The following is a 25,609-nucleotide window of genomic DNA, read 5'->3' on the forward strand; positions in this document are numbered from 1 at the left end:
ATTGCACCAACAAAATAAAAACTTTTAATATAAAATATATATTTCTCTTAAATTTCTAGTATTAAAAGAAAAATATTAAATAAAAATAAAGTTGAAAAATTTAATTAAAAAAAGAAAAACAGAAAATATTAAAAATAAAATTAAAACTTATCAAGAAGATAAAAATTAGAAATTAATAGAAAAAAAATACAAATTTATATAAAAATTAAAAATTAAAATAAAAATTAGAAAATAAAATTAAAAATCATTAAGAAAATAAAAATTAGAAATTAATAGAAAAAAATTTATATAAAAATTAAAATAAAATTTTAGTTAAAAGACTTAGCGCTGCTATACGATCTAGAAATGACCGTCATATTTTAATAAAATATGGGGTTCTTTGCTTATATATTTAGTCATGTTTAATATATGTATAGTACAAAAAAGAGTGATATAGCAGCGCTAAGTCTTTTAACTAAAATTTTATTTTAATTTTTATATAAATTTTTTTCTATTAATTTCTAATTTTTATTTTCTTAATAATTTTTAATTTTATTTTCTAATTTTTATTTTAATTTTTAATTTTTATATAAATTTGTATTTTTTTCTATTAATTTCTAATTTTTATCTTCTTGATAAGTTTTAATTTTATTTTTAATATTTTCTGTTTTTCTTTTTTTAATTACATTTTTCAACTTTATTTTTATTTAATATTTTTCTTTTAATACTAGAAATTTAAAAGGAAAAAAAAATTTTATTATAATTTAAATATATATTTTATATTAAAAGTTTTTATTTTGTTGGCGCAAAAAAAATTTTATTATAATTTAAATATATATTTTATATTAAAAGTTTTTATTTTGTTGGCGCAATTTTGTAATATATTTTTGTAAAAAATTAAACACATGATGTCCAACGTTTTATTAAAATATTATTATGTTTTTATCTTCAAATAGCACAACTTTTCAATATTATTTTTTGTTTGGATTTGATAGTATTTTGTAACTTGACTAGAAATTTAAGAAAAATATATATTTTATATTAAAAGTTTTTATTTTGTTGGCGCAATTTTGTAATATATATTTTTAAAAAATTAAACACATGATGTCTAACTTTTTATTAAAATATTATTGTTTTTATCTTCAAATAGCACAACTTTTCGATATTATTTTCTGTTTGGATTTGATAGTATTTTGTAACTTTTTTGATACAGTTTTTTGATTTATTTTTATAAATTTTTATTTTTACTTAGCACAATTTTATTGATATCATTACTTTTGTAAGGTAAGTAAAATGTATAACTAAAATAACTTAGTTTTTTTACGGTTTAAAATAACTATTTTGTAGATTAAAATAATTTTGTAGATTGAAATGGTACTATTTTTGAAATAGGTTTTTTATAGTTTTTGAGGGTTATAATAACCATTATTTTGCAAACACATAACAGTTTTTACGCGGACTTAGCACCTTTTTTTACCTTTTTTTTAAAAGGGTAATTTTTGTAGAGATATCTTTAACGGTGCTTTTTAGTAAACTAGAACAACACAGGCGCGCGCTACGCGCGCGCCATTGAGCTCTTACATGAACAGAATAAATAAACTCTAGATTAAATTTTAATAAAATGAAATAATATATCTTATTTGTCTACCCTCTTACACACAAATTCTCAAAATACCGCGATGGCAACCGTTCGAGGCAACCACGAATCGAAGTAAATAACTCTCATCGATATTGAATAAAATGCATTTATCTAGGATGTATCTGGAGATCATATCATCAATTTTGTCATCAATTATATCGCATAAATACTCCTATGCATAAAATTGTTCATAAAAGGATATAAATTCTATGGAAAAGTAATAAATAAATCCATTTATAGTCACATTTCATCAGATACATTAAACAGATACATGTCCTAAAAATTTTAAACAGCAATTTAATTTGAAGCCGTTTTCCAACAAAGTAATATTAATGAATTAAAAAAATTGCTATAATTATTTTTTATCTGAACTTTGCATAGTTTCTATTAATTTAATTATATTTCTTTTATTTAAATCTAGATTTAAATATTTGTCATCATCAAAATTTATAATGTTATTTTTTAATTTAAATGTGCCATCAGTAATTGATCTTTATCTTATTCTTTCGATTATTATTCATAATGGATGTAAAATTTCATTTATGCTTGTAGAATTGTAAAATATATACAATGTTAAAAATATATTAAATAATTTTAAAATTTAAAATATGTTAAAATTCACTATTATCTACAAATATCCAATATATCAATATTCAGAAATGATATGCTTGATTATAAATTTTTGATATCACTATACTTAGAAAAATGTTTAAGATAGTCAATAAATATCGTAGAATATCGTAATAGGTAAAATCGACCTATTGATTTTCATCTATTATATCACATGAAGTACTTCTCTGAATAAAATAATCGAGGAAAGGATATAAATTATATGAAAACCTAATAAATAAATATCTACATCAATAATGTTTTATTACAAACATTTAACAGACATATAGTCAAAAAATATTAAATTTACATCAATAAAATTTAAAATGGAATTTGAAGCAGATTTTCAAGAAGTTCTAAACGCAGCTATACCTGAAAGAAGAGAGAATGAAGAAATTGATGAATTAATAGACTCTTTAAGGATGCTTTGTATGTACAATCCCAGCAAAAAGTAGCTGAAAATCAATATTGACGAATATATCCACTTTTGGTGTATTTTGAATATGAGAAATTGCGTCCAATATTACAATTTGATCTTAGCTACAGTGCAGAGATGTATTTTTTAATATTTATTGCGTTTTTACTGAAATATTCCGAATTTTGTTAATCGAAATGATTAACTTTTGGCAGAGAATTTCGCCTTGTGTCAGATACATGGCTAATTTCATTGAATTATATTTAATATCTTTTTAACCAGTTAGTACTTGTATCATATTATTTGACCAAATATTTCCTCTGTATCTAAACTACACTTTTGCAAATTTTAAACAAATTCTGAATATTATTTCCATGTGTTTTTGTCATTTGAATCGACGTGGTTATACGTTTCGCATAAGAACACATGTTAATTCGGTGCAAATTAAAATCCTTATAACTTGTGAACGCTTTAGTGAATCGATTTAAAAATTGTACTGAAGATTCTAAACATATGTAAGGACATTCTGTACAATTTTCATTAAATTCTCAATATTTTGAAAATAGGTACGAAACATCCTTAACATCTAATGAAATACTGGATAAAATTCAAATTTTTGATTCGACAGTGTTAGTATTCTTCATGGTTATTATATACAAACTATTATACAGATTATATATACAAATATTATACATATTACATTATATATATTTCACACACACACACACACACACACTCTCTCTCTCTCTCTCTCTCTCTCTCTCACTCTCTCTTTTAATTTATTCATTTCAGTTTTAAAATCATATATTCTAAATAAACTTTATAAATAAATTTTTTCCAATAATAATATCAAATAATAATAATAATAATAATAATAATTCTTTCAAATTTTTTCCAATAATAATATAAAATAATAATAATAATAATAAGATATTACATGAATTGCGATTCTGGAGAGGTGACAGGTGTGGAGGCATGGGCCGATGGAAGAAGGAAAAGAGGATGGTTGAAAGAGGAGATGAGAGTCGGGAGCGGAGGAGGAGATGGAGGTAGACCAGGGGCATGGATGGAAGTGGAGGCAGAGTTGGAGAGAAAAAGGTTAGAGGGTTTTTTGGAAGAGAAAAGCCGATGGAAAAAGTGCTGAGTTGGGAAATGGCGGATGGAGGGAGAGACGGGAAGAGTGACGGAGATGAAGAGAGAAGATGGCGCGGGAAGCAGAAGGAAGGAGAGAGTGAAGCGGCAGAGATGGAGAGTAGAGATGGCGCCAGAGGCCGGAGTAAGGAAGCGAACGATAGATGGATGGCGCCAGGGGTATAGAAGCGGGGGATAGATAGAGAGATCGATTGAGGTGATGAGGAATGCAAGAGTGCCAAATAGTAAACAAAAGACGGACAACAGGATGGAAGCTGGAGAGTTAGCGGAGGAGGTCAGGGAGCTGAGGAAGGTGATAGTGGAGTTAGTGCTGGTACTGAGGAGGATGGTAAGGGGAATAGAGAAGAGAGGGGAGGTCGATAGGGGGAGCGAAGGAGCGGAGGGTAGGACGGAGAGGGAAGGCGCAGGAGAGGAGGGCAAAGAAGAAGGCGAAAGGAGAGAAAAGGAGGAAGGGGGCGGAAGAGAGGAAGGTAGGAAAGTGGAGGAGCTAAAGATGGAGAAGAGGGATACAATAGCGAGGAGGAAGGAGACAAGAGAGAAGAAGGCGGAAGGAAAAGGGGCGGATGACGGAGAGAGGAAGAGCAAGCGGAGTGAGGGGGAGGGTGGCAGAAGAGGAGTAGATGAGGAGGAAGAAAAGGAGAAGGCAGGGGACGGGGAAGGGAAGGAAAGGAAACGGGGGAAGAAGAAGCGGATGGAAGAGGTAAGCGGGAAAAAGAAGGGACGGAGGGAAGACAGGAAGGTGGAGGAGATAAGGATAGGGAAAGGGAGAACAGAGAGTAGGAACAAGTGGAGTGAGAAGGAGGATGACAGAGTAGATGAGGTGGAAGAAAAGGGGAAGGCAAAGGTTGAAGAGGGGAAGGAAAAGAAGCGGGGGGAGGGAAAGCGGGGGGAGGGAAAGCGGAGGGAAGAGATAGGTGGGGAAAAGGAGGGAAGGGAGGTAGAGAGAGAAAGGGAGAGTGGAGGAGAAGGGGGTATAGAAGATGAGGAGAGAGAGGTAGCCGCTGTATTTTGGATTAACTTTGTTCTGTCTAGTCTGTACAGTTACGTCCGGTGCAGGAAGGAAAAGGGAAAGGAGAGGATGAGAGCGGAAGGAATAAATACGAGGGAGGAAGAGAGACAGGACGGAGGAAACAAGGGACAGGAGAAAAGAGAGAAGAGGGAGAGGTGGAGAGGAAGCAATCAACCACGAAAAGGAAACAGAGGCGGGAGAAGGAGGGTCAGGAGTCAGGCGGGTGATAGGGGAGACAAGGGAGGGAGGTCAAGGAGGGGGAGGATGCGTAGGGTGGGTGAGGGTATTGTAGTCTGTAATGGTCGCACAAGGGCCAGGTCGGGGGGGAGAAGTGGTCTAGATTTGTTAAAGGTTCGGGAACGCTCCTTGTAAAAGCGCCTTGTAATCCCTATGGGGCAGCAATAAACTATTATCTATCTATCTATCTATCTAATAATAATAATAATAATAATAATAATAATTCTTTCAAATAATAATAATATTGTTTTATTTTCAATAATTTCATTCTTTATAATTCTTTAATTAATGTATGTATTTATTTTTTAGTTATAGTATTCATGTCACTATCTAAATAACATAGTTAATGCAGATTCACTTTTTATTATGGTTATTTTTTATGTTTTTCTATGATTTATTTTTTCAAATGCACTATTTTCTTGTGTACAAAAAGAAAGTATATAATTTTATAATTTTATAATTCTTATATAGTGAAGTAATCGATTATGTTGATGGCATCGAGGCGTCTCGTATTGTTGGTAGAAGTCCACAATATAAATTTTTTTGCAATTTTGTAATTTTTTTATGTAATTATATGATTATATTTTAACATTAATATAATCTTGAATAGGTTCTTCATTTAGATGGAGTACAAGCGAGAATGCTCAAAATGAATATATATAACAACGGTAATGTACCGTATGATTATTAATTAGAAAAAACACATTGATTAATAATTTGGGAAAATATAATCCTAAATTTGTATCACTTAATCCGCAAAAAGTTTTATTAAGTGAAGCTATAAATACTTCCGAATGTATTAGTAAGTTTTATGTGCGCCTATTATTTTAAGCGGTAAATGTTTACTTTAGGTGACACAGCACATAAAAATTTTATTTTGACATATATTGTAGATCAGTGCTGTCAATTATTTGCAACTTTCGGCCGGATTTCTTAGTTCACGCCTACCGCTCTCCTCTCACCGCGCGCGCCTTAGCAACCGCGCCGCCGAACGCTCGTAACTAAGGAGCGCGGCGATAACCTCAGACACGTGCGCGTCACAAATGTAATGTAGCGATCTAATAACAAAAAATCATATAAAAAATAATATATAAAAAATTATATAAATAAATTATATTATATTATATTTTATGTAATTTTATTATTATTATTTATATAATTTATTTATGTAACTTTTTATATATTATTTTTTATATAATTTTATTATTATTATTTATATAATTTGTTTATATAATTTTTTATATATTATTTTTTATATAATTTTATTATTATTATTTATATAATTTTTTATATATTATATTTTATATAATTTTTTGTTATTAGATCGCTACATTACATTTGTGATGCGCACGTGCCTGAGGTTACCGCCGCGTTCCTTAGTTACGAGCGTTCGGCGGCGCGGTTGCTAAGGCGCGCGCGGTGAGAGGAGAGCGGTAGGCGTGAACTAAGAAATTCGGCCGAAAGTTGCAAATAATTGACAGCACTGTTGTAGATGATACATTCCTAAGTAATACACTATTTGAATTTTGCAGCGATCTCTCTATGTTCCTGAGATATGCGATTTCGAAATTTCGTGCTTATATCATATTTTCATTATACCCTAAACATGTTTATATTTTTTGTTTACAAGGTCATCTTTCCGAATGTTTCCACATGGGTTTGCGACTTTCTATGCGAAACGAGGTTTACCCCACACCACCCCTGAGTCAACGCGAAATGAGATCTATATTGTTTGGTTCCACATGGGTTTGCAACTTTCAATGAGAAGCGAGGTCCACCCCACACCACACCTGAGTCAGCGCCAAACAAGGTCTACCTATTATTGTATATTCCATATGTGTTTGTAACTTTCCATACGAAACAAGGAACCATAGATCTCGTTTCACACTGACTCCGGGATGGTGTAGGGTAGACCTCGTTTCGCATAGAAAGTTGCAAACCCATGTGCAACTATACAATAATAGACCTCGTTTCGCGCTGACTCAGGGGTGATGTGGGGTGAAGGGATTGGAGGTTAAGGTAAATTATTAAAAAAAATATAAACACTCAAGTAAAATATAACATGAAATCGTGACGAACAAATGTAAACAAAAAATATAAAAGCATAAATAGAATATAACGAAAAGATGATACAAGTAATTATGTTAATTTAAAATCGTATATCTCGTAAACGAAGTGAGACCGCCGTAAAATTCAAACAATGTTTTACTTAGGAATGTATCCTCTACAATATATGTCAAAATAAAAATTTTTCGTACTGTGTAACTTAAAGTAAAAATTTACTTTTTAATCTTAAAAGTTATTTAACATATTTTTAACATTATATATATCTCACAGTTCTAGAAGCATATATAAAAACAAATTTTGCATCGGTTATGAACAATAGATTAAATAAAAACATAGGCTGTGGTTCAATTACTTACGGCATATTTAAATTAGAAGTTAGTATTCTAAATTTTGACGACGATGAATATTTAAATTTAAATTTAAATAAAGGTGACAAAATTGAGATAATCGGAACTATGCAAAGTACAGGTAAAAATATTTAATAATTAATAATTATAATATTTAATATTATAATTATTAATTATTAAATATTATTAAATATTTTTATAAATATTTAATATTTATTAATTAAATATTTAATAATTAATAATTATATAATATATTATCTATGAATACATGTTTTGTTTTTTAGAAATAAATTTTTTTTATATAAATTTTTTTATAACTAATTTTTGTTGGATATATGTAAAAATTTCTTTTGAAACCACAGTTTTTTTTTGTGTTATGAGGTTGGTCACAATGTCTGGCTGTCGCTGCCGCCACGCTTACCACGCGTCCCTTTTGCTTTTGTCTCCTTCCGTGCGTCGACGTGTGCAGACACGTGCTTGTCGCTTACGTATTAAAAGTCTAACATAAAGAACCAAAGAGTTACCAAAAAGACTAAAGTTTATATATAATACTAATTATAAGCTCAAATAAGTTTAATAATAAAGTTCTGCATTTCTCAGAGGAGTGTGTTAAACCTAATCTCATATTTCACGCTAACCAAAACCACGTGCTCTAACAATTTTTTTAAATTTTATAATTTAAAATTTTTTTTATAATCAATTTTAAATTAAAAAAAAAATTTTTTTAATTTTTTTTTTATATGAGACATTTCCCCCTTTTTAATATTAATTTAATATAACAAAGAAAACAAATTAATTATTCCGCTGGTTCTCATTGCCTATTTAATTTTTGATTATTATTATTGGAGCTTTATACTTATAGTTATTAATTTTTATTATTTAATTTTATGTTTATAAAGCAAATTAAATTAAAAATAAATTAATTAGATTAAATATCATTGAATAATTTTTAATGCAAACTTACTTCGACAATACAGATCTTTTTTAAATTTAAGTATTAAAATTTAAATAAGTAATAAATTAAAATTTAATTAATTTGAATAAATAATAAATTAAAATATAATTAATTTAAATAAATAATAAATTAAAATTTAATTAAAGAATAAATAAGTAATAAATAAATAATAAATTAAAATTTAATTAATTTGAATAAATAATAAATAAAAATATAATTAATTTAAGTAAATAATAAATTAAAATTTAATTAATTTAAATTTATTTGATCTTTTTCTTTATTTTTCTTCTTATAAATATTATAGAATATCATTTTTTACAACAATCATTTATACACTTTGTTCAAATCTAATATTTTGCCTATAAATATTTATGCTTTGTTTCGAATATATTTATTCCTTAAATTAAATTAAATTTTTTAAATTATTATCTTTTAAATTATTATCATGCAAAAATTTCTTATAAAAAGTCCAGTACGAAATAATTTACTTCCTTTGATATTATAGTTATTTTAAGTCAATTTTTAATTATTTCTTTTATGATTTTTACATATTGTAACTCTCTTTTTTTCCTTATCTCTATGTTTCATATTGAATTATACAATTTACTAATTAATATATTAATTTTATAGCTGTTCCCCCATATTTAGTAGTTAATAATATCAAAGATATACATCGCAAAGTTAGAAAATTACCATTAAAAGAATTGATAAAAGCTGTTGAAATACCTAAGAAAAGTATAAGAAAAGAAAAGCAGAAAATAATCAGATAAATAGTACCACAACTAAGACCAAAGAACCAAATAAGACGAGTAAATGAAAAAACGAGTATGTTCCCCAAAAACATAAAATTTAAAAGTTATATATGTAAATAACTTTTGAAAACTAACATAATTTTTCTCTTAAAAGAATAACCATAATAAATCATTCGGAATAAAAATTTTGGAATTATAGAATCCTCCATAAAATATTTACGTTAAAATCGTTAAATTAATTAAATAGTTACCTTACATTTTTCTTGCAAAAATATAATTTATTAAAAAATTTATATATATATATGTATATATATATTAATAATATATGTATATATATATTATATATATGTATATATATTAATAATTATATATATATATATATATATATATATATATATATATATAATTATTTATAATCGTATATATTCAAAAGTAAGGAGTTTTAATAATTTTAAAATTGTTGATAATTTTTTATATATTTTTATATAATTTTCTATGTTTATTTTTATGATTTTTTTTTCTTCATTTAGTCTCCATTTACTATATTGCTTTAAACTTCTTATGTTCTCTTTTCGGCTCAACTTCTGAATAGCCCCTACCTCCGAATTTGATGAAACTTCCAGCATTTGAAGACTATAACAGAACACATTCACATCATAAAGGATTTTTTGTGGAAACGAGTAGAAGCAAAGAAACTCAAAAAAGAAAGTTTTCATATATTTCGCAAGAGATACTTATATAAATATCAGAAACATATATATATATATATATACACACACACACACACACACGCGCGCGCGCTGGGGGTGCAAGGGGGGCCTTCGGCCTCCCTCCCGCAACCACCCCGCCGGTAGGCAAGGTACCTAATCTTAACTTTAAACCTAAATTTCAATTAACTTTTACAACTTAACTTAAACTTAAGTTAAATTGTATATAATTATTACACCGCGTGTGTGTGTGTGTGTGTGTGTATATATATATATACGTTTCTGATATTTATATAAGTATCTTTTGCAAAATATATGAAAACTTTCTTTTTTGAGTTTCTTTGCTTCTACTCGTTTCCGCAAAAAATCCTTTATGGTGTGAATTTGTTCTGTTATAGTATTTAAATGCTGGAAGTTTTATCAAATTCGGAGGTAGGGACTATTCGGAAGTCTTACCCTCTTTTCTTTAGTTAACAAACATTTTCTATATCTTAACAAACAATATTCTTTTCAGATGCAGAATAAAAGAAATTCAATATAAATTTTATAATTAAACAGTTATTACTAATTGAAAATTTTATTAATTACATATTTATCATTGGCAAGTTTCAACAAAAAGTTTAATTACATATTTATTAATTGCAAGTTTCATTAAGTTCTTGAAAAATTCTTCCCTTTAACTTCATGTTCTATTATATTATTACTATTTTATGTTATATTAATATATTTTTAATAAAATAATATACTTTTTACAATTTGTTACCTAGCCTGATTATTGCTTTATTATTAATATTCATTATTATTATTTATACGTTATTTCATACGTTTTTATTACATTTTTATACGTTTTATGAGGAAATAACAATTATTCAATTTTGTGTTTAAAATATAAAAAAAATAAATATATAAAAAAATTATGACATTTTATACTTAAAATAAAGAAGATGAGTTTAAAATTTCAAAAGTTATTTTAATTAAAAAATTTTTTTTTTTAAATTTAATTTTATTTATTTTAAAATTATTAAAAATGTCAGACTTGTGAATATAAAATTAAAAGTATAAATTGGTATAAGTGGCAATGCGAGTCTAGTGTCGAAATTATTACACCGCTATTTATTGTACAAAAGACAATCATATAAGAAAATACATATAATAAATATACATTTGAGTAAGTTACGAACATTTCGACCCTATTTTTGGGTCATCTTCAGCGCAAATTTAAATTAAGTAATGAAATAATATAAAATTGGAATCAAGCATACGAGTGCTGTCTAATAATACGTTTCAGTTGAATGATGCGGTATCTCATTGTTGTTTTGACGATGTCTGCAATTTAAACAACCCGAATCTGTCAGCAAATAAAATACATCAAACCGAACAACAGTTTGAATTGATAAAATAACTTAAATAAATTAGGATAAAAAAGTAGACTAAATAAATAAATAAGAGTTCTAAAATTTAAAAAATTTTTTTAAAAAATTAAAAAATTACGGAATTAAACCTGTATAAAGGAACAATAAAAAATTACTTACTTCCAGACATCGAAAACATTGGCAGACAATAAAAGTGAAGAGAGACCGACCATCATCACAACAACAAAAATCATTAACTAGTCCTCGAGACGTAACGAGGCTACTTTATAAAGGAGTCGGAGCGAGTCGATGATAATATATAAATATAAACATGCGCAGAGTCATAAAAATTCAAATGTGGTATAAGAGATCGAAATATTAAATTTTTGATAAATTATTAACAATGTTTGAGTAAATTTCGGGTAAACGTTCGGTATCCGTCTGCAAATTTAAACCATTATTTTGTCTCTTAATAAATAACATTTCGGAAATTAATCTTTTGCTCAAGAAAGGCTCCTGGTCTAAAATTTTTACATCCTCCCAATCAAAATCATGGTCGAAATTCAATCTATGGTTAGTGATAACCGATTGAGTGTTAGTATTGCGTTTAATGTGACAACGATGCTCATTAATTCTGGTATGTAATTGCCTGCTAGTCTGTCCCACATAAGAAGCATCGAGGTCAGTGCAATTTAATTTGTATATGACATTCATAGAATCACAAATAGGAAGGGGGTCTTTATGGACTTTGATGAAATTACTCATTTTATTGATACTGTAGTAAGACAATCGAATATTTGGATCCTTGACAATATCTTTAAAAAACAGTTTTCATTCGAGTTATAAGGCTTGAAATGATTTCTCAAATTTATATGTATATAAATTATAAAATATCTCATAAAATATTCACTGTTCAATGATCTTACCTGAATAATTTAAGGCACAAAATATTGAAAGGAATTCATTGGTGTAAAAAAATACATAGTTATCTTTAAGAAAAGATATGTAACTGTTAATTGCAAATTACATATTTTCTTTTTAAATAACTATGTATTTTTTTACACCAATGGATTTCATTCATTATTTTTTGCCTAAAAGTATTGAGGTAAGATCATCGAACAATGAATACTTTATAATTTAACTTTACTTAAATCAAGAAGATTGTAAGATTGATTACTTACAATAAACAATAATGAATAAGCATAATAAACATGTTATTACTTAAAAAGTCAGATAAAGTTTAAAATAAATAAATTTTGATACTGTTAATAAAAATTATTTATTTTTTATTTTTAGATTGTAGTAAAATAAAATGACTTGATTCTATACAATATTCTGTAAATTGTAAATATGCAAATATACAGGTATAAATTTGCTCAATTTCATTCACATTTTTGAAACAAATTGTTTAGTGCATGTAATGCCCATAGCTCCTTTACCTACAATTTGCAATCTCATTTCAACTAATACATTTACAAAAATGAATGACATGTACATGTTAAAAATTAATGTCAAAAAGTATATTTTGTTCTATTATATTTTTTATGCATAAATGTATAACAATAATTTATAAATAAAGAATATACAGTTATATTATCAAATCTTAATTGTCATTTAAACATTTATAAAGCACATGTATATACAAATCAATTTTTTAAAAAATATTTATTTCATTAATTCTATTAATGTTCTAATGTCAAAACTGTCCTATAACTATATTCTAATGTAAAAATTATATTAATGTCAAAAAATATTTTTTGTTGTATTATATTTTTTATGCATATAAATGTATAACAACTATCTATAAATAAAAAATATACAATAATATTATCAAATCTTACTTGTCGCTTATTTTGTGCCTAAAAGTATTGAGGGAAAATCGAACATTGAATATTTTATGACATATTTTATAGTTTATATGTAAATTTGAAAAATTATTTCAAACCTCTTAACTCAAAGTATTGAATAAAAAATAACCTAATTAGTGTTTTGAAAAGCTCTCGAGGTAAGCTACAAGAATATATAATGAAAAATAGGGGGTTTCTTTTAAAAAAACAAAGTTGAATTCCATATGACCATGGCACATTCACACAAGGTCAAACCAATGGTACCAACTTATGTCCTCTTTCGAATAAAACAACTTTTGTTTTAAACGTTTTTTGATACAAGCCTTGGTTTTCGAGAAAAATCAATGCATCACTTAAAATGGGCCACCCTGTATATATGTACATATATTTACCAAAATTAATTTTAATCAAAATTCTTTAAAAAATTATTTTTATTATTATTGAACATTATTATTGTGATCAATAAAATAAATTTTATAACTTGTGAAATGCAGGAGAAGATTATACAGGGTGATTCTAAATAACTTTATGCTTTTGCAAAAACAATCTTGACCGAATTCTAAGACGATTTTTCCTTTGGCAAAATTTCATCCGAAGCTTAGTTTTTGAATTAATAAAGGAAGTAGTTAACGTATGACGGGTCGAATGCAAGAGGCAGGCAAGGGTGGCGCGATTCACCGTCAGACGCGGGTGCTTACGCGGGGCGCCTGCTGCGATCAGCTGGTCGCTATACACATACAGACACACATGCGAACACATACATTCTCTCTCTCTCTCTCTCTCTCTCTCCCCCCCTCTCTCCCTCCCTCCCTCCCTCCCTCCCTCCCTCCGTCCGTCCGTCCGTCCGTCCGTCCCTCCCTCCCTCCCTCCCTCCCTCTCATTCGCTCACTCACCTGTACTTATTACTTTTATTATTATCATATAAAATATTAATATTAAATATTTAAGATAATAGTAAAAGTAATAAATATTTTAAAAACACTTATTTAATCTAATTAATTTTTCAATAGATATCATACGATGTATGGATATCACACACATTCATGATAATAATAATATTAATATGTTAAATGTTTATTATGTTTACCGCATTCTTCAATCGAACACATGATCGCGTTCGATAGCGCCAGTAGTACCTTAACCTACCGCAACCTACGATGACAAAAAACTGCTTGCAATCGCCGAGTAATTATCGTCGCATTGTCGCGCCGTCGCGTCGTGTAGTAACGTGTCCGCGCGTATTTCTTTCATCGAGTGATTTTTAATCGCCAACAGTTATTATTCGACAGTGATTAATAGTGATTAGTGGTTCCAATACCGGACGAAATTTTAATACCGGTATTTCGGTACTGAAATCTCTGCAAGACCGGTAATACCGATATTTTTCGGTATTGAGATTTTTTTTCTAAATAATTAAATATATTAGGGGTTGCAATTGAACGACCAATTCTAATACAAGTTTTATTATTTATTCAAAAAACGACGTTTCGACTTCCGACCATTTGGTTGTGGTTGTGGTCCTTATACAGTCTTTGGTGATTTAACTATTCTCCCAATCACAATTGTAAGCGTATAATATCAATCATGTTACGTACAAAATTTGGTATTAAAAGAGAAACAGTCATATCGGTATGAAATTTCGTCAAGGAATGGATCACAACCAGATGGTCGAAGTCGAAACGCGTCGTTTTTTGAATAAATAATAAAACTTGTGCTAAAAGCTAGAATTGGTCGTTCAATTGCAACCCTTTATTTATCTACTAGCGTTTGAAGTTTGAACAATTTAATAAATTTAAATGTATTAGGTAGTTAGGTAGATAAAACTCAAAAGAATTTTTAATTAAAAGATAGATATGTTGTTTTATAATTTTAATTTATTAATAAGGATAAGGATTGTCTTGATAACATTAATAAGTAATATTGTGCTTATATTTATATAAAAAAATTCTTTACGTAACGTGAATTACGTTATGAACAGTAACAGTATTTATAATATAGGAGACTTTGCTTATATTTATACAAAAAAAATTCTTCACGTAACGTAAATTACATATTACATTAACAGTAACAGATAACAGTATTTATAATATAGGAGGTAGGAGGATAGCAGAAAACTATTACTCATTTTTGTTAATAAAATAAGATCTTAAAAACGTTAAATTATCAATGCTTTCATCGGAAAGGCTTGAACGAATTTTTGTTAATAACAATGCAGAGGCAGAGAAAGCTCGTTCTGCCTCCACACTAGTTGGTCTTACAGTTTTTAAGTAGTTGTAAACACGGTTTAAATATTTGCCCTTTATTCCTTCTTCGATATAATAATTCATTTCAGCTCTGATTATTTTCCTAATTTTGTTTATTGATTTATTCTTAACTTTTATAACTTGTTTTGTTCTTTCTAGTACCCTTTGTTTAAGTTTTTCTTTTAGAGTCAATGTCAATTGTAAATTTGTACTGTCATCAGGTATTTCAATGTCGACGTCATCTGCTTCCTCACTATCTATATTTTCACTTTCAGTAACTTCTGTAGCATCATTAAAATTTAATCTTTCAATTAGGCTAACAATTTGAGTTATAAAACTTGATTTAGATGTCTGATTAAAGATGCCGTAATTTTCGTGTTCCCTTTCTTGTATGTTACGTTCTTGCAGAAAGTTAAATAAATCTGAATGCTTGTAACGTCGTTCTGATATCCGATTTAATAAAGCTGTTTTAAGTTTTTTGCTAAGAAAATTTTCTTGTTTGGATAACTCATCAAGCATAAACTCTAATGTGATATCTGCTTGATATAAATCAATTTCTCGAGAACACAATGCTTCGACAGCAAGTTTGACAGGAGCCAAAGCCGCTATAATAGAAGAAACTATATCTAATTCTTCTTTTGTAAAAGAGATTTCAATTTTAACATCAATTAAAGCTTTCTGTACGCAACTTTTTAATTGATAAAACCGTTCTAGCATGAGCAGAAGACTATTCCACCTAGTTTTACAATCTAAAATTAGCTTTAATTCTTTGCCTAGTTCAGCTTTGACATGCTTTTGTAGAAAATCGTCATTTCTAGTCGGAGATCGACGGAATATTCTTACTACTTTCCTAATTTTCTCAATTAACGACTTTATAATCTCATTTAAATGTATCTCATCATTTATTTCTTTATTATGAATATGCAAACCTAAATATGCATCGTTTTCGTTTTCAGAATCAACTTCATCATTTTCATCAATATCTTTTAAGTCTGACATTTCGCGTTCACTTTCACTCTCTTCCTCTATATCGTCATCGTCATCGTCAACATATATCTGTTTTACTTGTTTATGTTTATTATATAATACTTCTAATATAGCTAGTTGAATACCATGTGCCAAACAAAGTTGTTGATCAGCATTAATTATTTTTCCTACTTTCTTCATTACGGATGCGCCGTCTGTTGTAATGGCAACGATATCATAATCCAAACATATATTATAAATTTTCAATTTAGCATCAATAATATCCACACACTTTTCAGCTGGCATTGTCCCATTTACACGACATAAACCAAGATTCCAAAACATTTTATCTGTTGCGTGCACATTCAAGTTTAAATATCTTCTATTTTTAATTGAAGTCCATTCATCGAAAGTCAAACTAAATTTTTGACCATCTAGTTTTAATTTCTTAATTTCTATTTTAAGTTGTTCTTTAACTTTATTACCATAATTTTTAACAATATTCGAAATACCGCTTACCGATTTAGGAATATCGGAAAATCCTCTAGCTGTTAATCCTAGTCTTATATCTAAAGATGTACATATTATTCGAAAGGACAAACCATCTCGACTAGTTAAACGTGCCAATACTGCAGGTAAATTATTGTCTGTTGGAAAATATTGAGTTATCAATCCACTTTTGTTTAATTTTTTGGATAATGTATAAGAACTGCTGGAACTACATGACGATGACGATATTGAAGCCGAACTCTCATTTGATGATGTACTTCTTTTTAGCAAACTTATATTATGAATTGCCTTCAGATGCGTGTGCATACCACTAGTGCTTCCTCCCGCACAATGGATTATTTTGCCACAAGTCGTACACTTGCATTCATTTTTGTTCTTTTTCCCACGTAAAAAGTAAAACCAAACGGAATCTTTGTTATTGGCATTTCTGTTAAATTTTTCAAATTCTTGTTCTTGCATCATGGGGATTGGGGACTGGAATTTGGAATAATAAAATTAATATATATTTTATTTATCATAAATAGTCTAATAATTAAGTAAGTACATAGTACATACATACCTTCTAACTTCGTTTTAAAAAACTTAATATTTATTAAGTATATGATATATATTAAATATATGTGGTTTGTGGTTATGTTATGGTTAGTGGTACTAATTATTTTGATGTTAATTGTGATCATTAGAATTTAGAATTATCTGGTAATACTGCAAAGTACAAACTGCATTTATATAATTGCCTGATTCCCTGGTTATACAAAACACAAGCACAAGACACAAATGGGAGCCTCTTGTTATAAACATATAACAAGATTATAAACAAGAGCAATGAGCAAACGTTATTTACAAATAGCAAATAGCGCTTTTCAATTGTTAACTGCAGGCGCGCCACGCGAAGCGCGACGTGCGACGGCGCGACAAAAAATACCGATTTTCGGTAATATCGGTATTCAACACCGGTACTTTTTCGGTTTTAGATTTGTCGGTATTACCGGTATTGCGGTTTCGATAAAACCGATATTGGAACCACTAATAGTGATTAGTGATAGAGTCATTAGTAAATTTCTCGTCTCATCGAGTGAGTAAATAAATGTGATTATGTTAAAGTTTATAAAAGAATACTGTTCATGAAAGAAGAAAAACTTTCAGTTAATAATTTAGTGTGGATCTTTTGCAACGTGATATCTACGTTAAATTTGAGAACATACGATCTATCGGAAAATTCATTTCTCCTTCAAGCAATTACAGCAATACATCAAAAGTCATCGAACAAGGTAATAATAACTATTTTTTGACGTTATGTGAAAACAGATCTCGGGAAGTCAGAGGGACAGTGTGTCAAAGGAAATTCGTGAAAAGAGAGGGATTTTTAGTGGGTAGGGAGTACCGAGTTGGTAATTCGACTTGGTACTCGAGTCCCACATAACTCACTGGATCGATCGGTGGGTATGCATAAAATGCATTTTCCCCTCTCTCGTAAAAAAAAAAAAAAAATTACAGGTGAGTGAGCGAATGAGAGAGAGAGAGAGAGAGAGAGAGACAGACAGACAGACAGACAGAGAGAGAATGTATGTGTTCGCATGTGTGTCTGTATGTGTATAGCGACCAGCTGATCGCAGCAGGCGCCCCGCGTAAGCACCCGCGTCTGACGCGGTGAATCGCGTTACCCTTGCCTGCTTCTTGTATTCGACCCGTCATACGTTAACTACTTCCTTTAATAATTCAAAAACTAAGCTTCGGACGAAATTTTGCCAAAGGAAAAATTGTCTTAGAATGGTGTCAGGAATACGTCATTTTACAGACATAACGTTTTTCAGGATCGCCCTGTATATGTTAGCAGTCTAGTGTATATATAGAAGTCTGTAGTTTGCACGCACACACGCAAAGCGAGTTTGTCCCTCAAGCGGCGTTCATTCCGCTGCGTATACGATTATTGCTTCGATATGTACAATGCTTCAAGAGACAAAATCATATGTGTGCATACATGTGATATGTATATGTATGTGTGTACGTATGTGTAAGAGATTAATTTATCGTACAGTAACAATTTTTAAAACTATCCCTTCGGGATGGAATTTAATATTTTAGAAACGGAGCCGTAAAAATACGGAACTTCTGCTGTTAAATAAAATAAGAAAAAAAGTAATTTATCGTATCGTAACAATTTTCAAAAACCATCCCTTATAAAAGCAAATTTCAAAAATCACCCCTTGACGATGAAAAATATTATCTCGAAAATGATGCGTCGCAGAAATATGGGACTCACGCCGTTAATTAAGGTTTCTTACAAAGACTAATTTACCATATAATAATAATTTTTAAAAACCACCCCTTAGGGATGAAATCTAATATCTTAGAAACGGTGTGCTACACAAATATAAAACCTATACTATTAGTTATGACTTGTGGAAAGACTAATGAAGCGTATAATAATAATTTTTAAAAATTACCCCTTGGGGCGAAATCTAATATTTCAAAAACGGTGTACCACAAAAATATAAAACCTGTGCCGTTAGATAAGAATTGTAAAAAGACTAATTTAGCGTGTAATAATTATTTTTAAAAACCACCCCTTAGGGGTAAAATCTAATATTTTAGAAACGGCATACCACAAAAATATAAAACCTGTGCCGTTAGTTAAGGTTTCTACAAAGACTAATTTAGCGTATAATAATAATTTTTAAAAACCACCCCTTGGGAGTGAAATCTAATATTTCAGAAACGGTGCATCACAAAAATATAAAATCTGCACTGTTAGTTATGATTTGTAGAAAGATTAATTAAGTGTATAATAACAATTTTTAAAAACCACCCCTCGGGGATGAAATCTAATATTTCAGAAACGGTGTGCTACAAAAATATAAAATCTATACCGTTAACCAGTTCACTGATAATAGCCCATATATGGTCAAAAAAAAAGTGCCACAACTGGTAATGGCCCATATATATCCACTATGAATAACTTTGCCAATTTTCAACGGATTTGCATGAAACTTGATACACCCACATTTTTCGGGTCACTGATGATTTTGGGATCGAAATTTTAAAATTGAAAATGGTGCATTTAGTATGGTGAATTAATTTTGTTATTTTATTATTATATTTGTTATTCCGTTAGAGAAGATTCAAATTCGATATGTTCAAGTTTGAATGTCTTGAACTAATCCGTTATCTGCGACCAAAAAACGTACCGAGTGTGATATATTTCCATAATGGAATATCAAAGTTAATCACTAGAAACCGCCATATTTGATCTGCCAGTTGAAATTTTGCAATTTTGTCTATAGATTCATCATGAAAGACTCGAAAAACGCGAACATATCGAATTTGATCTTCTCCATAATGAAATAAAATTAGTCCGCCATATTGGATTCGCCATTTTGAATTTTGAAATTTCGATCTTTGATTCGTCACCAGCGACGTAAAAAACCCCTTATAGATAAACTTTCACGTAAAATACGAATTTATTTGCTCTCACCAGTTTTGGCACGAAACGTTGATTTCGAGTGTACCAGTAAACTGGTTAAATAAAACTTATAGAAAAGTCTTTCTATAACGGTAAATTGACTAATTTACCGTATAATAACAATTTTTAAAAACCACCCCTTGAGGATGAAATCTCATATTTCAAAAATGGAGTATTATAAAAATATAAAATCTGTACTGTTAGTTATGACTTGTAGAAAGCGTATAATTAAGCTAATTAAGCGTATAATAACAATTTTTAAAAACCACCCCTTGGGGATGAAATCTAATGTTTCAGAAACGATGTATCACAGAAATATAAAACATGTGCCGTTAGATAAGACTTAGAAAGAGTAATTTACTGTACAACAATTTTCAAAAATATAAAGATCCCTAAAAATAATATTCAAATATTTTTTCCCCAAAAAATAATTTGCAAAAAGGATATAAAATTTTACAAAAAGGTATGAAATCCCTCTAAAAAAAACCATACAAAGGTAAAAAGAATACGCCAAGCACATAAAAAATATTCTACCTTGTATGCATGTTTAATAAAAAAATTCTTTAAAAATAATTTACAGTAATTTTTCTTTAAAAAATCATTTTTCTAAAAAACAAAACCTCAACAAATAATTTTCATAAAAAAATATTAAAAAATAAAATATCAAAATTAAATATGAAATCAATAATTACTATTAGCCAAGTACTTTAAGAATTAAGAGCAATTTCTAAATTTGATGTAATATTTGTCATGAAATATATCAATTTTATACAGTAAAAATATTATACATAAATTCGTCCTAAGAAATTAAAAACGCATTTTATATTTATTCAGAGAAAATTGATTTTTAAAATATTTAATGAGAATTAGGATTCTTTTAATTATTAAAACATTTTTTATACAATGTGTATAATTTAAAAAAAAAAATGTTTTACGCAAGTTTTAAATTGCACAGTGTCTAAATCGAAGTAAATTATGAAAACTTGACGTGCCCGGATTATTTATATTATAAACAAATATATCTCCAACAAAATGTAAAATATTAAACATTATGTAATTAAATATTTAATCTGTGTTTGATTACGATCCGGGCACGCCAAGTTTTCATAACTTACTTCGATTTAAAGACTGTGCGATTTAAAACTTGCGTATAACTTTTTTTTAAATTATATACATTATATAAAAAATGTTTTAAGAATTAAAGGAATCCTAATTCTCATTTAAATATTTCAATTAAATATTTTAAAAATCAATTTTCTCTGAATAAATATAAAATGCGTTTTAATTTCTTAGGGCGAATTTATGTATAATATTTCTACTGTATAAAATTGATATATTTCATGGCAAATATTATATCAAATTTAGAAATTGCTGTTAATTCTTAAAGTACTTGGCTAATAGTAATTATTGATTTCATATTTAGTTTTTATATTTTATTTTTTAATATTTTTTTATGAAAATTATTTGTTGAGGTTTTGTTTTTTAAAAAAATGATTTTTGAAGGAAAATTATTGTAAATTATTTTTAAGGAATTTTTTCATTAAACATGCATACAAGGTAGAATATTTTTTATGTACTTGGCGTATTTTTTTTACCTTTGTAAGGTTTTTTTTAGATCACATTGAGTGCAAAAATGTATACGAGAATATGAAGCACGATGTCAGCAGATTTGACACTAGCGATTATGCCGCGGACAAGGCGTACGGTATACTGTAACGTGACCTGTGTGAAGTTAGCCCTGCACTTTTTGAATTTTATATTTTTATTAATTTTGCTGCATTGTGCTACGTTTGTGCTATGTGTGCCGCAAACCGCAACTCAATAACTTGAACCATATTCAAGAAAATAAAAAAAAAATTACTAGCCCCGCACTTTGTCCCAATCGAGTTCAATTTTTTTAAATAAATTGGCATAAGTTTGTGCCGTATTGTGCCGTTAAGCAAACTTTGTTATCTCATTCCATTTAGCTAAAAAAAATTCGTAAAGTTAAAAACAATAATAATACATAAATCATTTTTTATAGCCTTAATTGAATTTTTATCAATTGTGTTATATTGTCCTCATAATTAGAAAGAATAAACAGATAAAAAAATATAGGTAATTATAAAATTTGATTAAATATTTAATAAAAAGGAGTGAGGGGGTGGAAAAAATTTAATATTTTTTATTTTTTTTCAAATTCTATCTATTCACTATCCAGTTATACTATATAGAGATCAGTGGTATCGATACGCTTGCCGCGGGCCGAGGATCTACAGGATCCCGGCGCGAAGTATCTGTCGTGTGAAATAATCGGCAGTAGCTGCGATTTATAAAATGCGTCCGTTTTATATAATCTGGTCGTTGACGTGTTACAGATCTTATGCGGACTACGATTCGTTCAATTAGCGGCGCGGATTAACGCGGTACGAAAATGCGTGCGATAATCGATTGCATGATTATTCGGCACGGCGCGCCGGTGTTTACGCAGACGGTCGGTTGCGTTTTTGCTCGGTGTTATGTCTCATCCGTCAGCTGTTCGTCCGGGGATTTAACGTTCCGGTTTCTATATAGTGAGCGGTCACTCCTTGATGGTTGAAGGATTTCGGGAGGCGTCGCGACGCTAGCAAGCGTCGGAGGCGGCTCGGGTTCCATCTCATGATAGGCGTGACGCCTGATATTTCAGTGGATGGTGCGGATGCGATTTTGTAGGCGCCGATAGCAATCGGTAGAGGCAGCGTTCACACTACCTTCCGATCTTTTTATTCTCGCTAGGATTTCTCCGGATTTCACTTTTCTTGCCTTCGGATCAGCTTAGCTCATCTGGAAGGATCGGTAGGATCTGTCTTGCTGTACCGCTAAGAGCCCGTTTTATACACGGTTAATCACCCGCGCCGGTGTATTCGGTAATTACTCCCACCAGGCGGCGGTAAAAATATTCGGAGCGGTTCGGGTCCGCCCGGGGGAGTTCGGGGTAGGGATGGGCGATTTTACCAAAAGAATCGATTTTTCGGATCGATCTAGATCGGAGACTTAAAAATCGATTCGCCAAAAAATCGACTGTTAAAGAATCGATCTATCAGAAATCGATCTCTTTATTTAATTTTACAAAATATTAAATATTTTTGAGATAACAATACAACATTATTTCTAATAATAGCACATTTTTGTATAAAAACAAAACATCAATAACTTGTTATATATGTTTATTGCTTATTTTTTATAAATATTCATATAATATATACAAGGTGTCCGATTCCTGTGTGACCAAACGAAAAGTAGTGGTAGATTGGATCAAATTGAGAAGAAAAGTTCTCTACTATTTTGCAAAATTCGCAAATAATTATTAAGAAATAAGCAAAAATGTTTCGGCGCATGAGAAGCGGTAGATCGCTCGCAGTGTCCGATTAATGAGTGATCAAACGAAAAGTGGTAGTAGATTGGGTCAAACTGGAAAGACAAGTCCTCTACCATTTTGCAAAATTCGCAATAATTATTAAGTTATAAACAAAAATGTCTCAGCGCATGAGAAGCGATCTGTCTACCGCTTCTTATACTCTGAGGCATTTTTGCCTATAACTTAATAATTATTGCGAATTTTGCAATATAGTAGAGGAATTTTCTTTTCAGTTTGACCCAATCTATCACCACTTTTCGTTTGATCACTTAATAATCACACACTACAAGCGGTTTACCGCTTCTCATGTACCGAGATATTTTTGCTTATTTTTTAATAATTATTGCGAATTTTGCAAAGTGGTAGAGGACTTTTCTTCTCAGTTTGACCCAATCTACTACTACTTTTCGTTTGGTCACTCAGGAATCGGACACCCTGTATATTGCATATAGTATTGCACATAATATTGCATATTTTATATGCATTGTTGCGATTTTCTTTACTTAACATAAACGAAAAAAATTTGTACGAAATATATCATAAACGAAAAAGTCTTAAAACGAAAGATTCTTAAAACAGGTACATATAAAATGTAACAGGTAAATATAAAATTTAATCTGAAAGATGCCAATCTATTATACTTAGAGAACTTAAAAATAATAATCTAGAAAGTCTATCGCCTTTCAGTCGATTGCGATTGTCTAACATTATGTTACCAGTACGGGAAAAAAGTCGTTCCGAAGGAACTGATGTCACTATAGTAGACAAGTACTTAAGAGCTATTTTGCTTAAACTAGTAGTTTCTATAGAAGTCCAGTATTGTATTGGATTCGTTTCTAAAGGCAGAATATCTTGATTTAGATAATTTTTTAGTTGATTGTGTAAGCCTGATTCAGAGTTATTTTACGAAATCAGGTCATTATTAGCCATCGCAATTAATGAGCTGTGGGCACTGCACAAATTAGTTGACTTTAATACACACATTTGCTTGATTTTCGACATCTACTCATTCATTCTTTGTTATGTTTTTAAGCATTTCATTAATTTTATGAATTGCATTACAGCATGACAATTGACTCTCAAAATATAATTTACGAAATCGCGGATCAAGTATCGTTGCAATTGCATATAATGCTCATTATTTTCAATATTACTAAATCTTGCATTAATTTCCTGCAAAAGATACTTTTTTAAATGTTTTCCAATGTCAGATTCTGCATTTAGTTCGTTTACTTTACCACGTAGTAAATAAATCATAGGAATGACCTTGCTGATCATAGGATATTTTTCGCCAGATATTTCTGTAGTAACCGTTTCAAATGGTTTTAACATTTTTAATATTTCTTGAACAGTCACAACCTCAAACGCAGATATCATAGGCGGAGAATTGCGTTGATTAATCAAAACTGCACTCACATGATCAATTACTTGCATGAATCTTTCAAGCATATAGTAGGTAGATGACCATCGCGTAGAAACTTTCTGAATTAATTTCAAATAAGTTCCCGAAGCACTTTGACTTTTGCGAAATTCATCCGCCGCAACAACGCTATGTTTAAAGTAGCTTACAATCGATTTAATTTTATCAATAAGTAGTTTTAAATCCGGCAACTTCTCAAACATTTTTGCGGGAATAAGATTTATCGAATGCGCGAAACATGTTAAATGTTTTTTTTGCCAAAAACAGTTTCAACTGCTTTTACTATATTCGCAGCATTATCTGTTACCACAGCTTGAACTTTACATAATGAAATATTCCAATTACAGATTGTACTTAAAACCATGTATTACAGAATTGTACTTAAAACGGTTTCTAAATATGTTGCAGTATGCCTTTCTTTTAATTCATATACTCCTATTGATACAGAAGTCAATTCATTTTCTAAAATGAGCAGTTACACCCAAAAAACTGACCGTATTCAAAACTTCGGTCCATACATCGCAGGTTAAGGTGATTGTAGTCACAGTTGACAATTTATTCATC

General features: G+C 29.5%; 1 protein-coding gene across 1 annotated transcript; it reads right to left on the reverse strand.

The window, feature by feature from the left end:
• Positions 1-1,973: 1,973 nt before the first annotated feature.
• Positions 1,974-17,796, reverse strand: LOC145964832 (uncharacterized). Its single transcript, XM_083087992.1, has 5 exons — positions 17,346-17,796; positions 15,473-17,260; positions 9,703-9,794; positions 4,032-4,281; positions 1,974-2,060 (listed from the first exon to the last, which is right to left on the reverse strand). Exons 2-5 carry the CDS (start codon positions 17,246-17,248, stop codon positions 1,974-1,976), a joined length of 2,205 nt encoding a protein of 734 aa, XP_082944118.1. The 5' UTR covers positions 17,249-17,260; positions 17,346-17,796.
• Between the last annotated feature and the right edge of the window lie 7,813 nt (positions 17,797-25,609).

The sequence above is a fragment of the Camponotus vicinus genome, unplaced genomic scaffold, assembly GCF_025532165.1.
Source record: "Camponotus vicinus isolate PSW18456_S1 unplaced genomic scaffold, iyCamVici1.0 SCAF_14, whole genome shotgun sequence".
Classification (NCBI taxonomy): Eukaryota; Metazoa; Arthropoda; class Insecta; order Hymenoptera; family Formicidae; genus Camponotus; species Camponotus vicinus.

Coding starts and splice junctions, on each gene's coding strand:
- LOC145964832 (XM_083087992.1), bottom strand. CDS start 17,248: ATGATGCAAGAACAAGAATTTGAAAAATTTAACAGAAATGCCAATAAC. Junction 9,795..15,472: donor AAGAAAAACTTAAACAAAGG/GTACTAGAAAGA, acceptor GTTCTGTTATAG/TCTTCAAATGCTGGAAGTTT. Junction 4,282..9,702: donor AAGAAGTTTAAAGCAATATA/GTAAATGGAGAC, acceptor CTCCATCTTTAG/CTCCTCCACTTTCCTACCTT.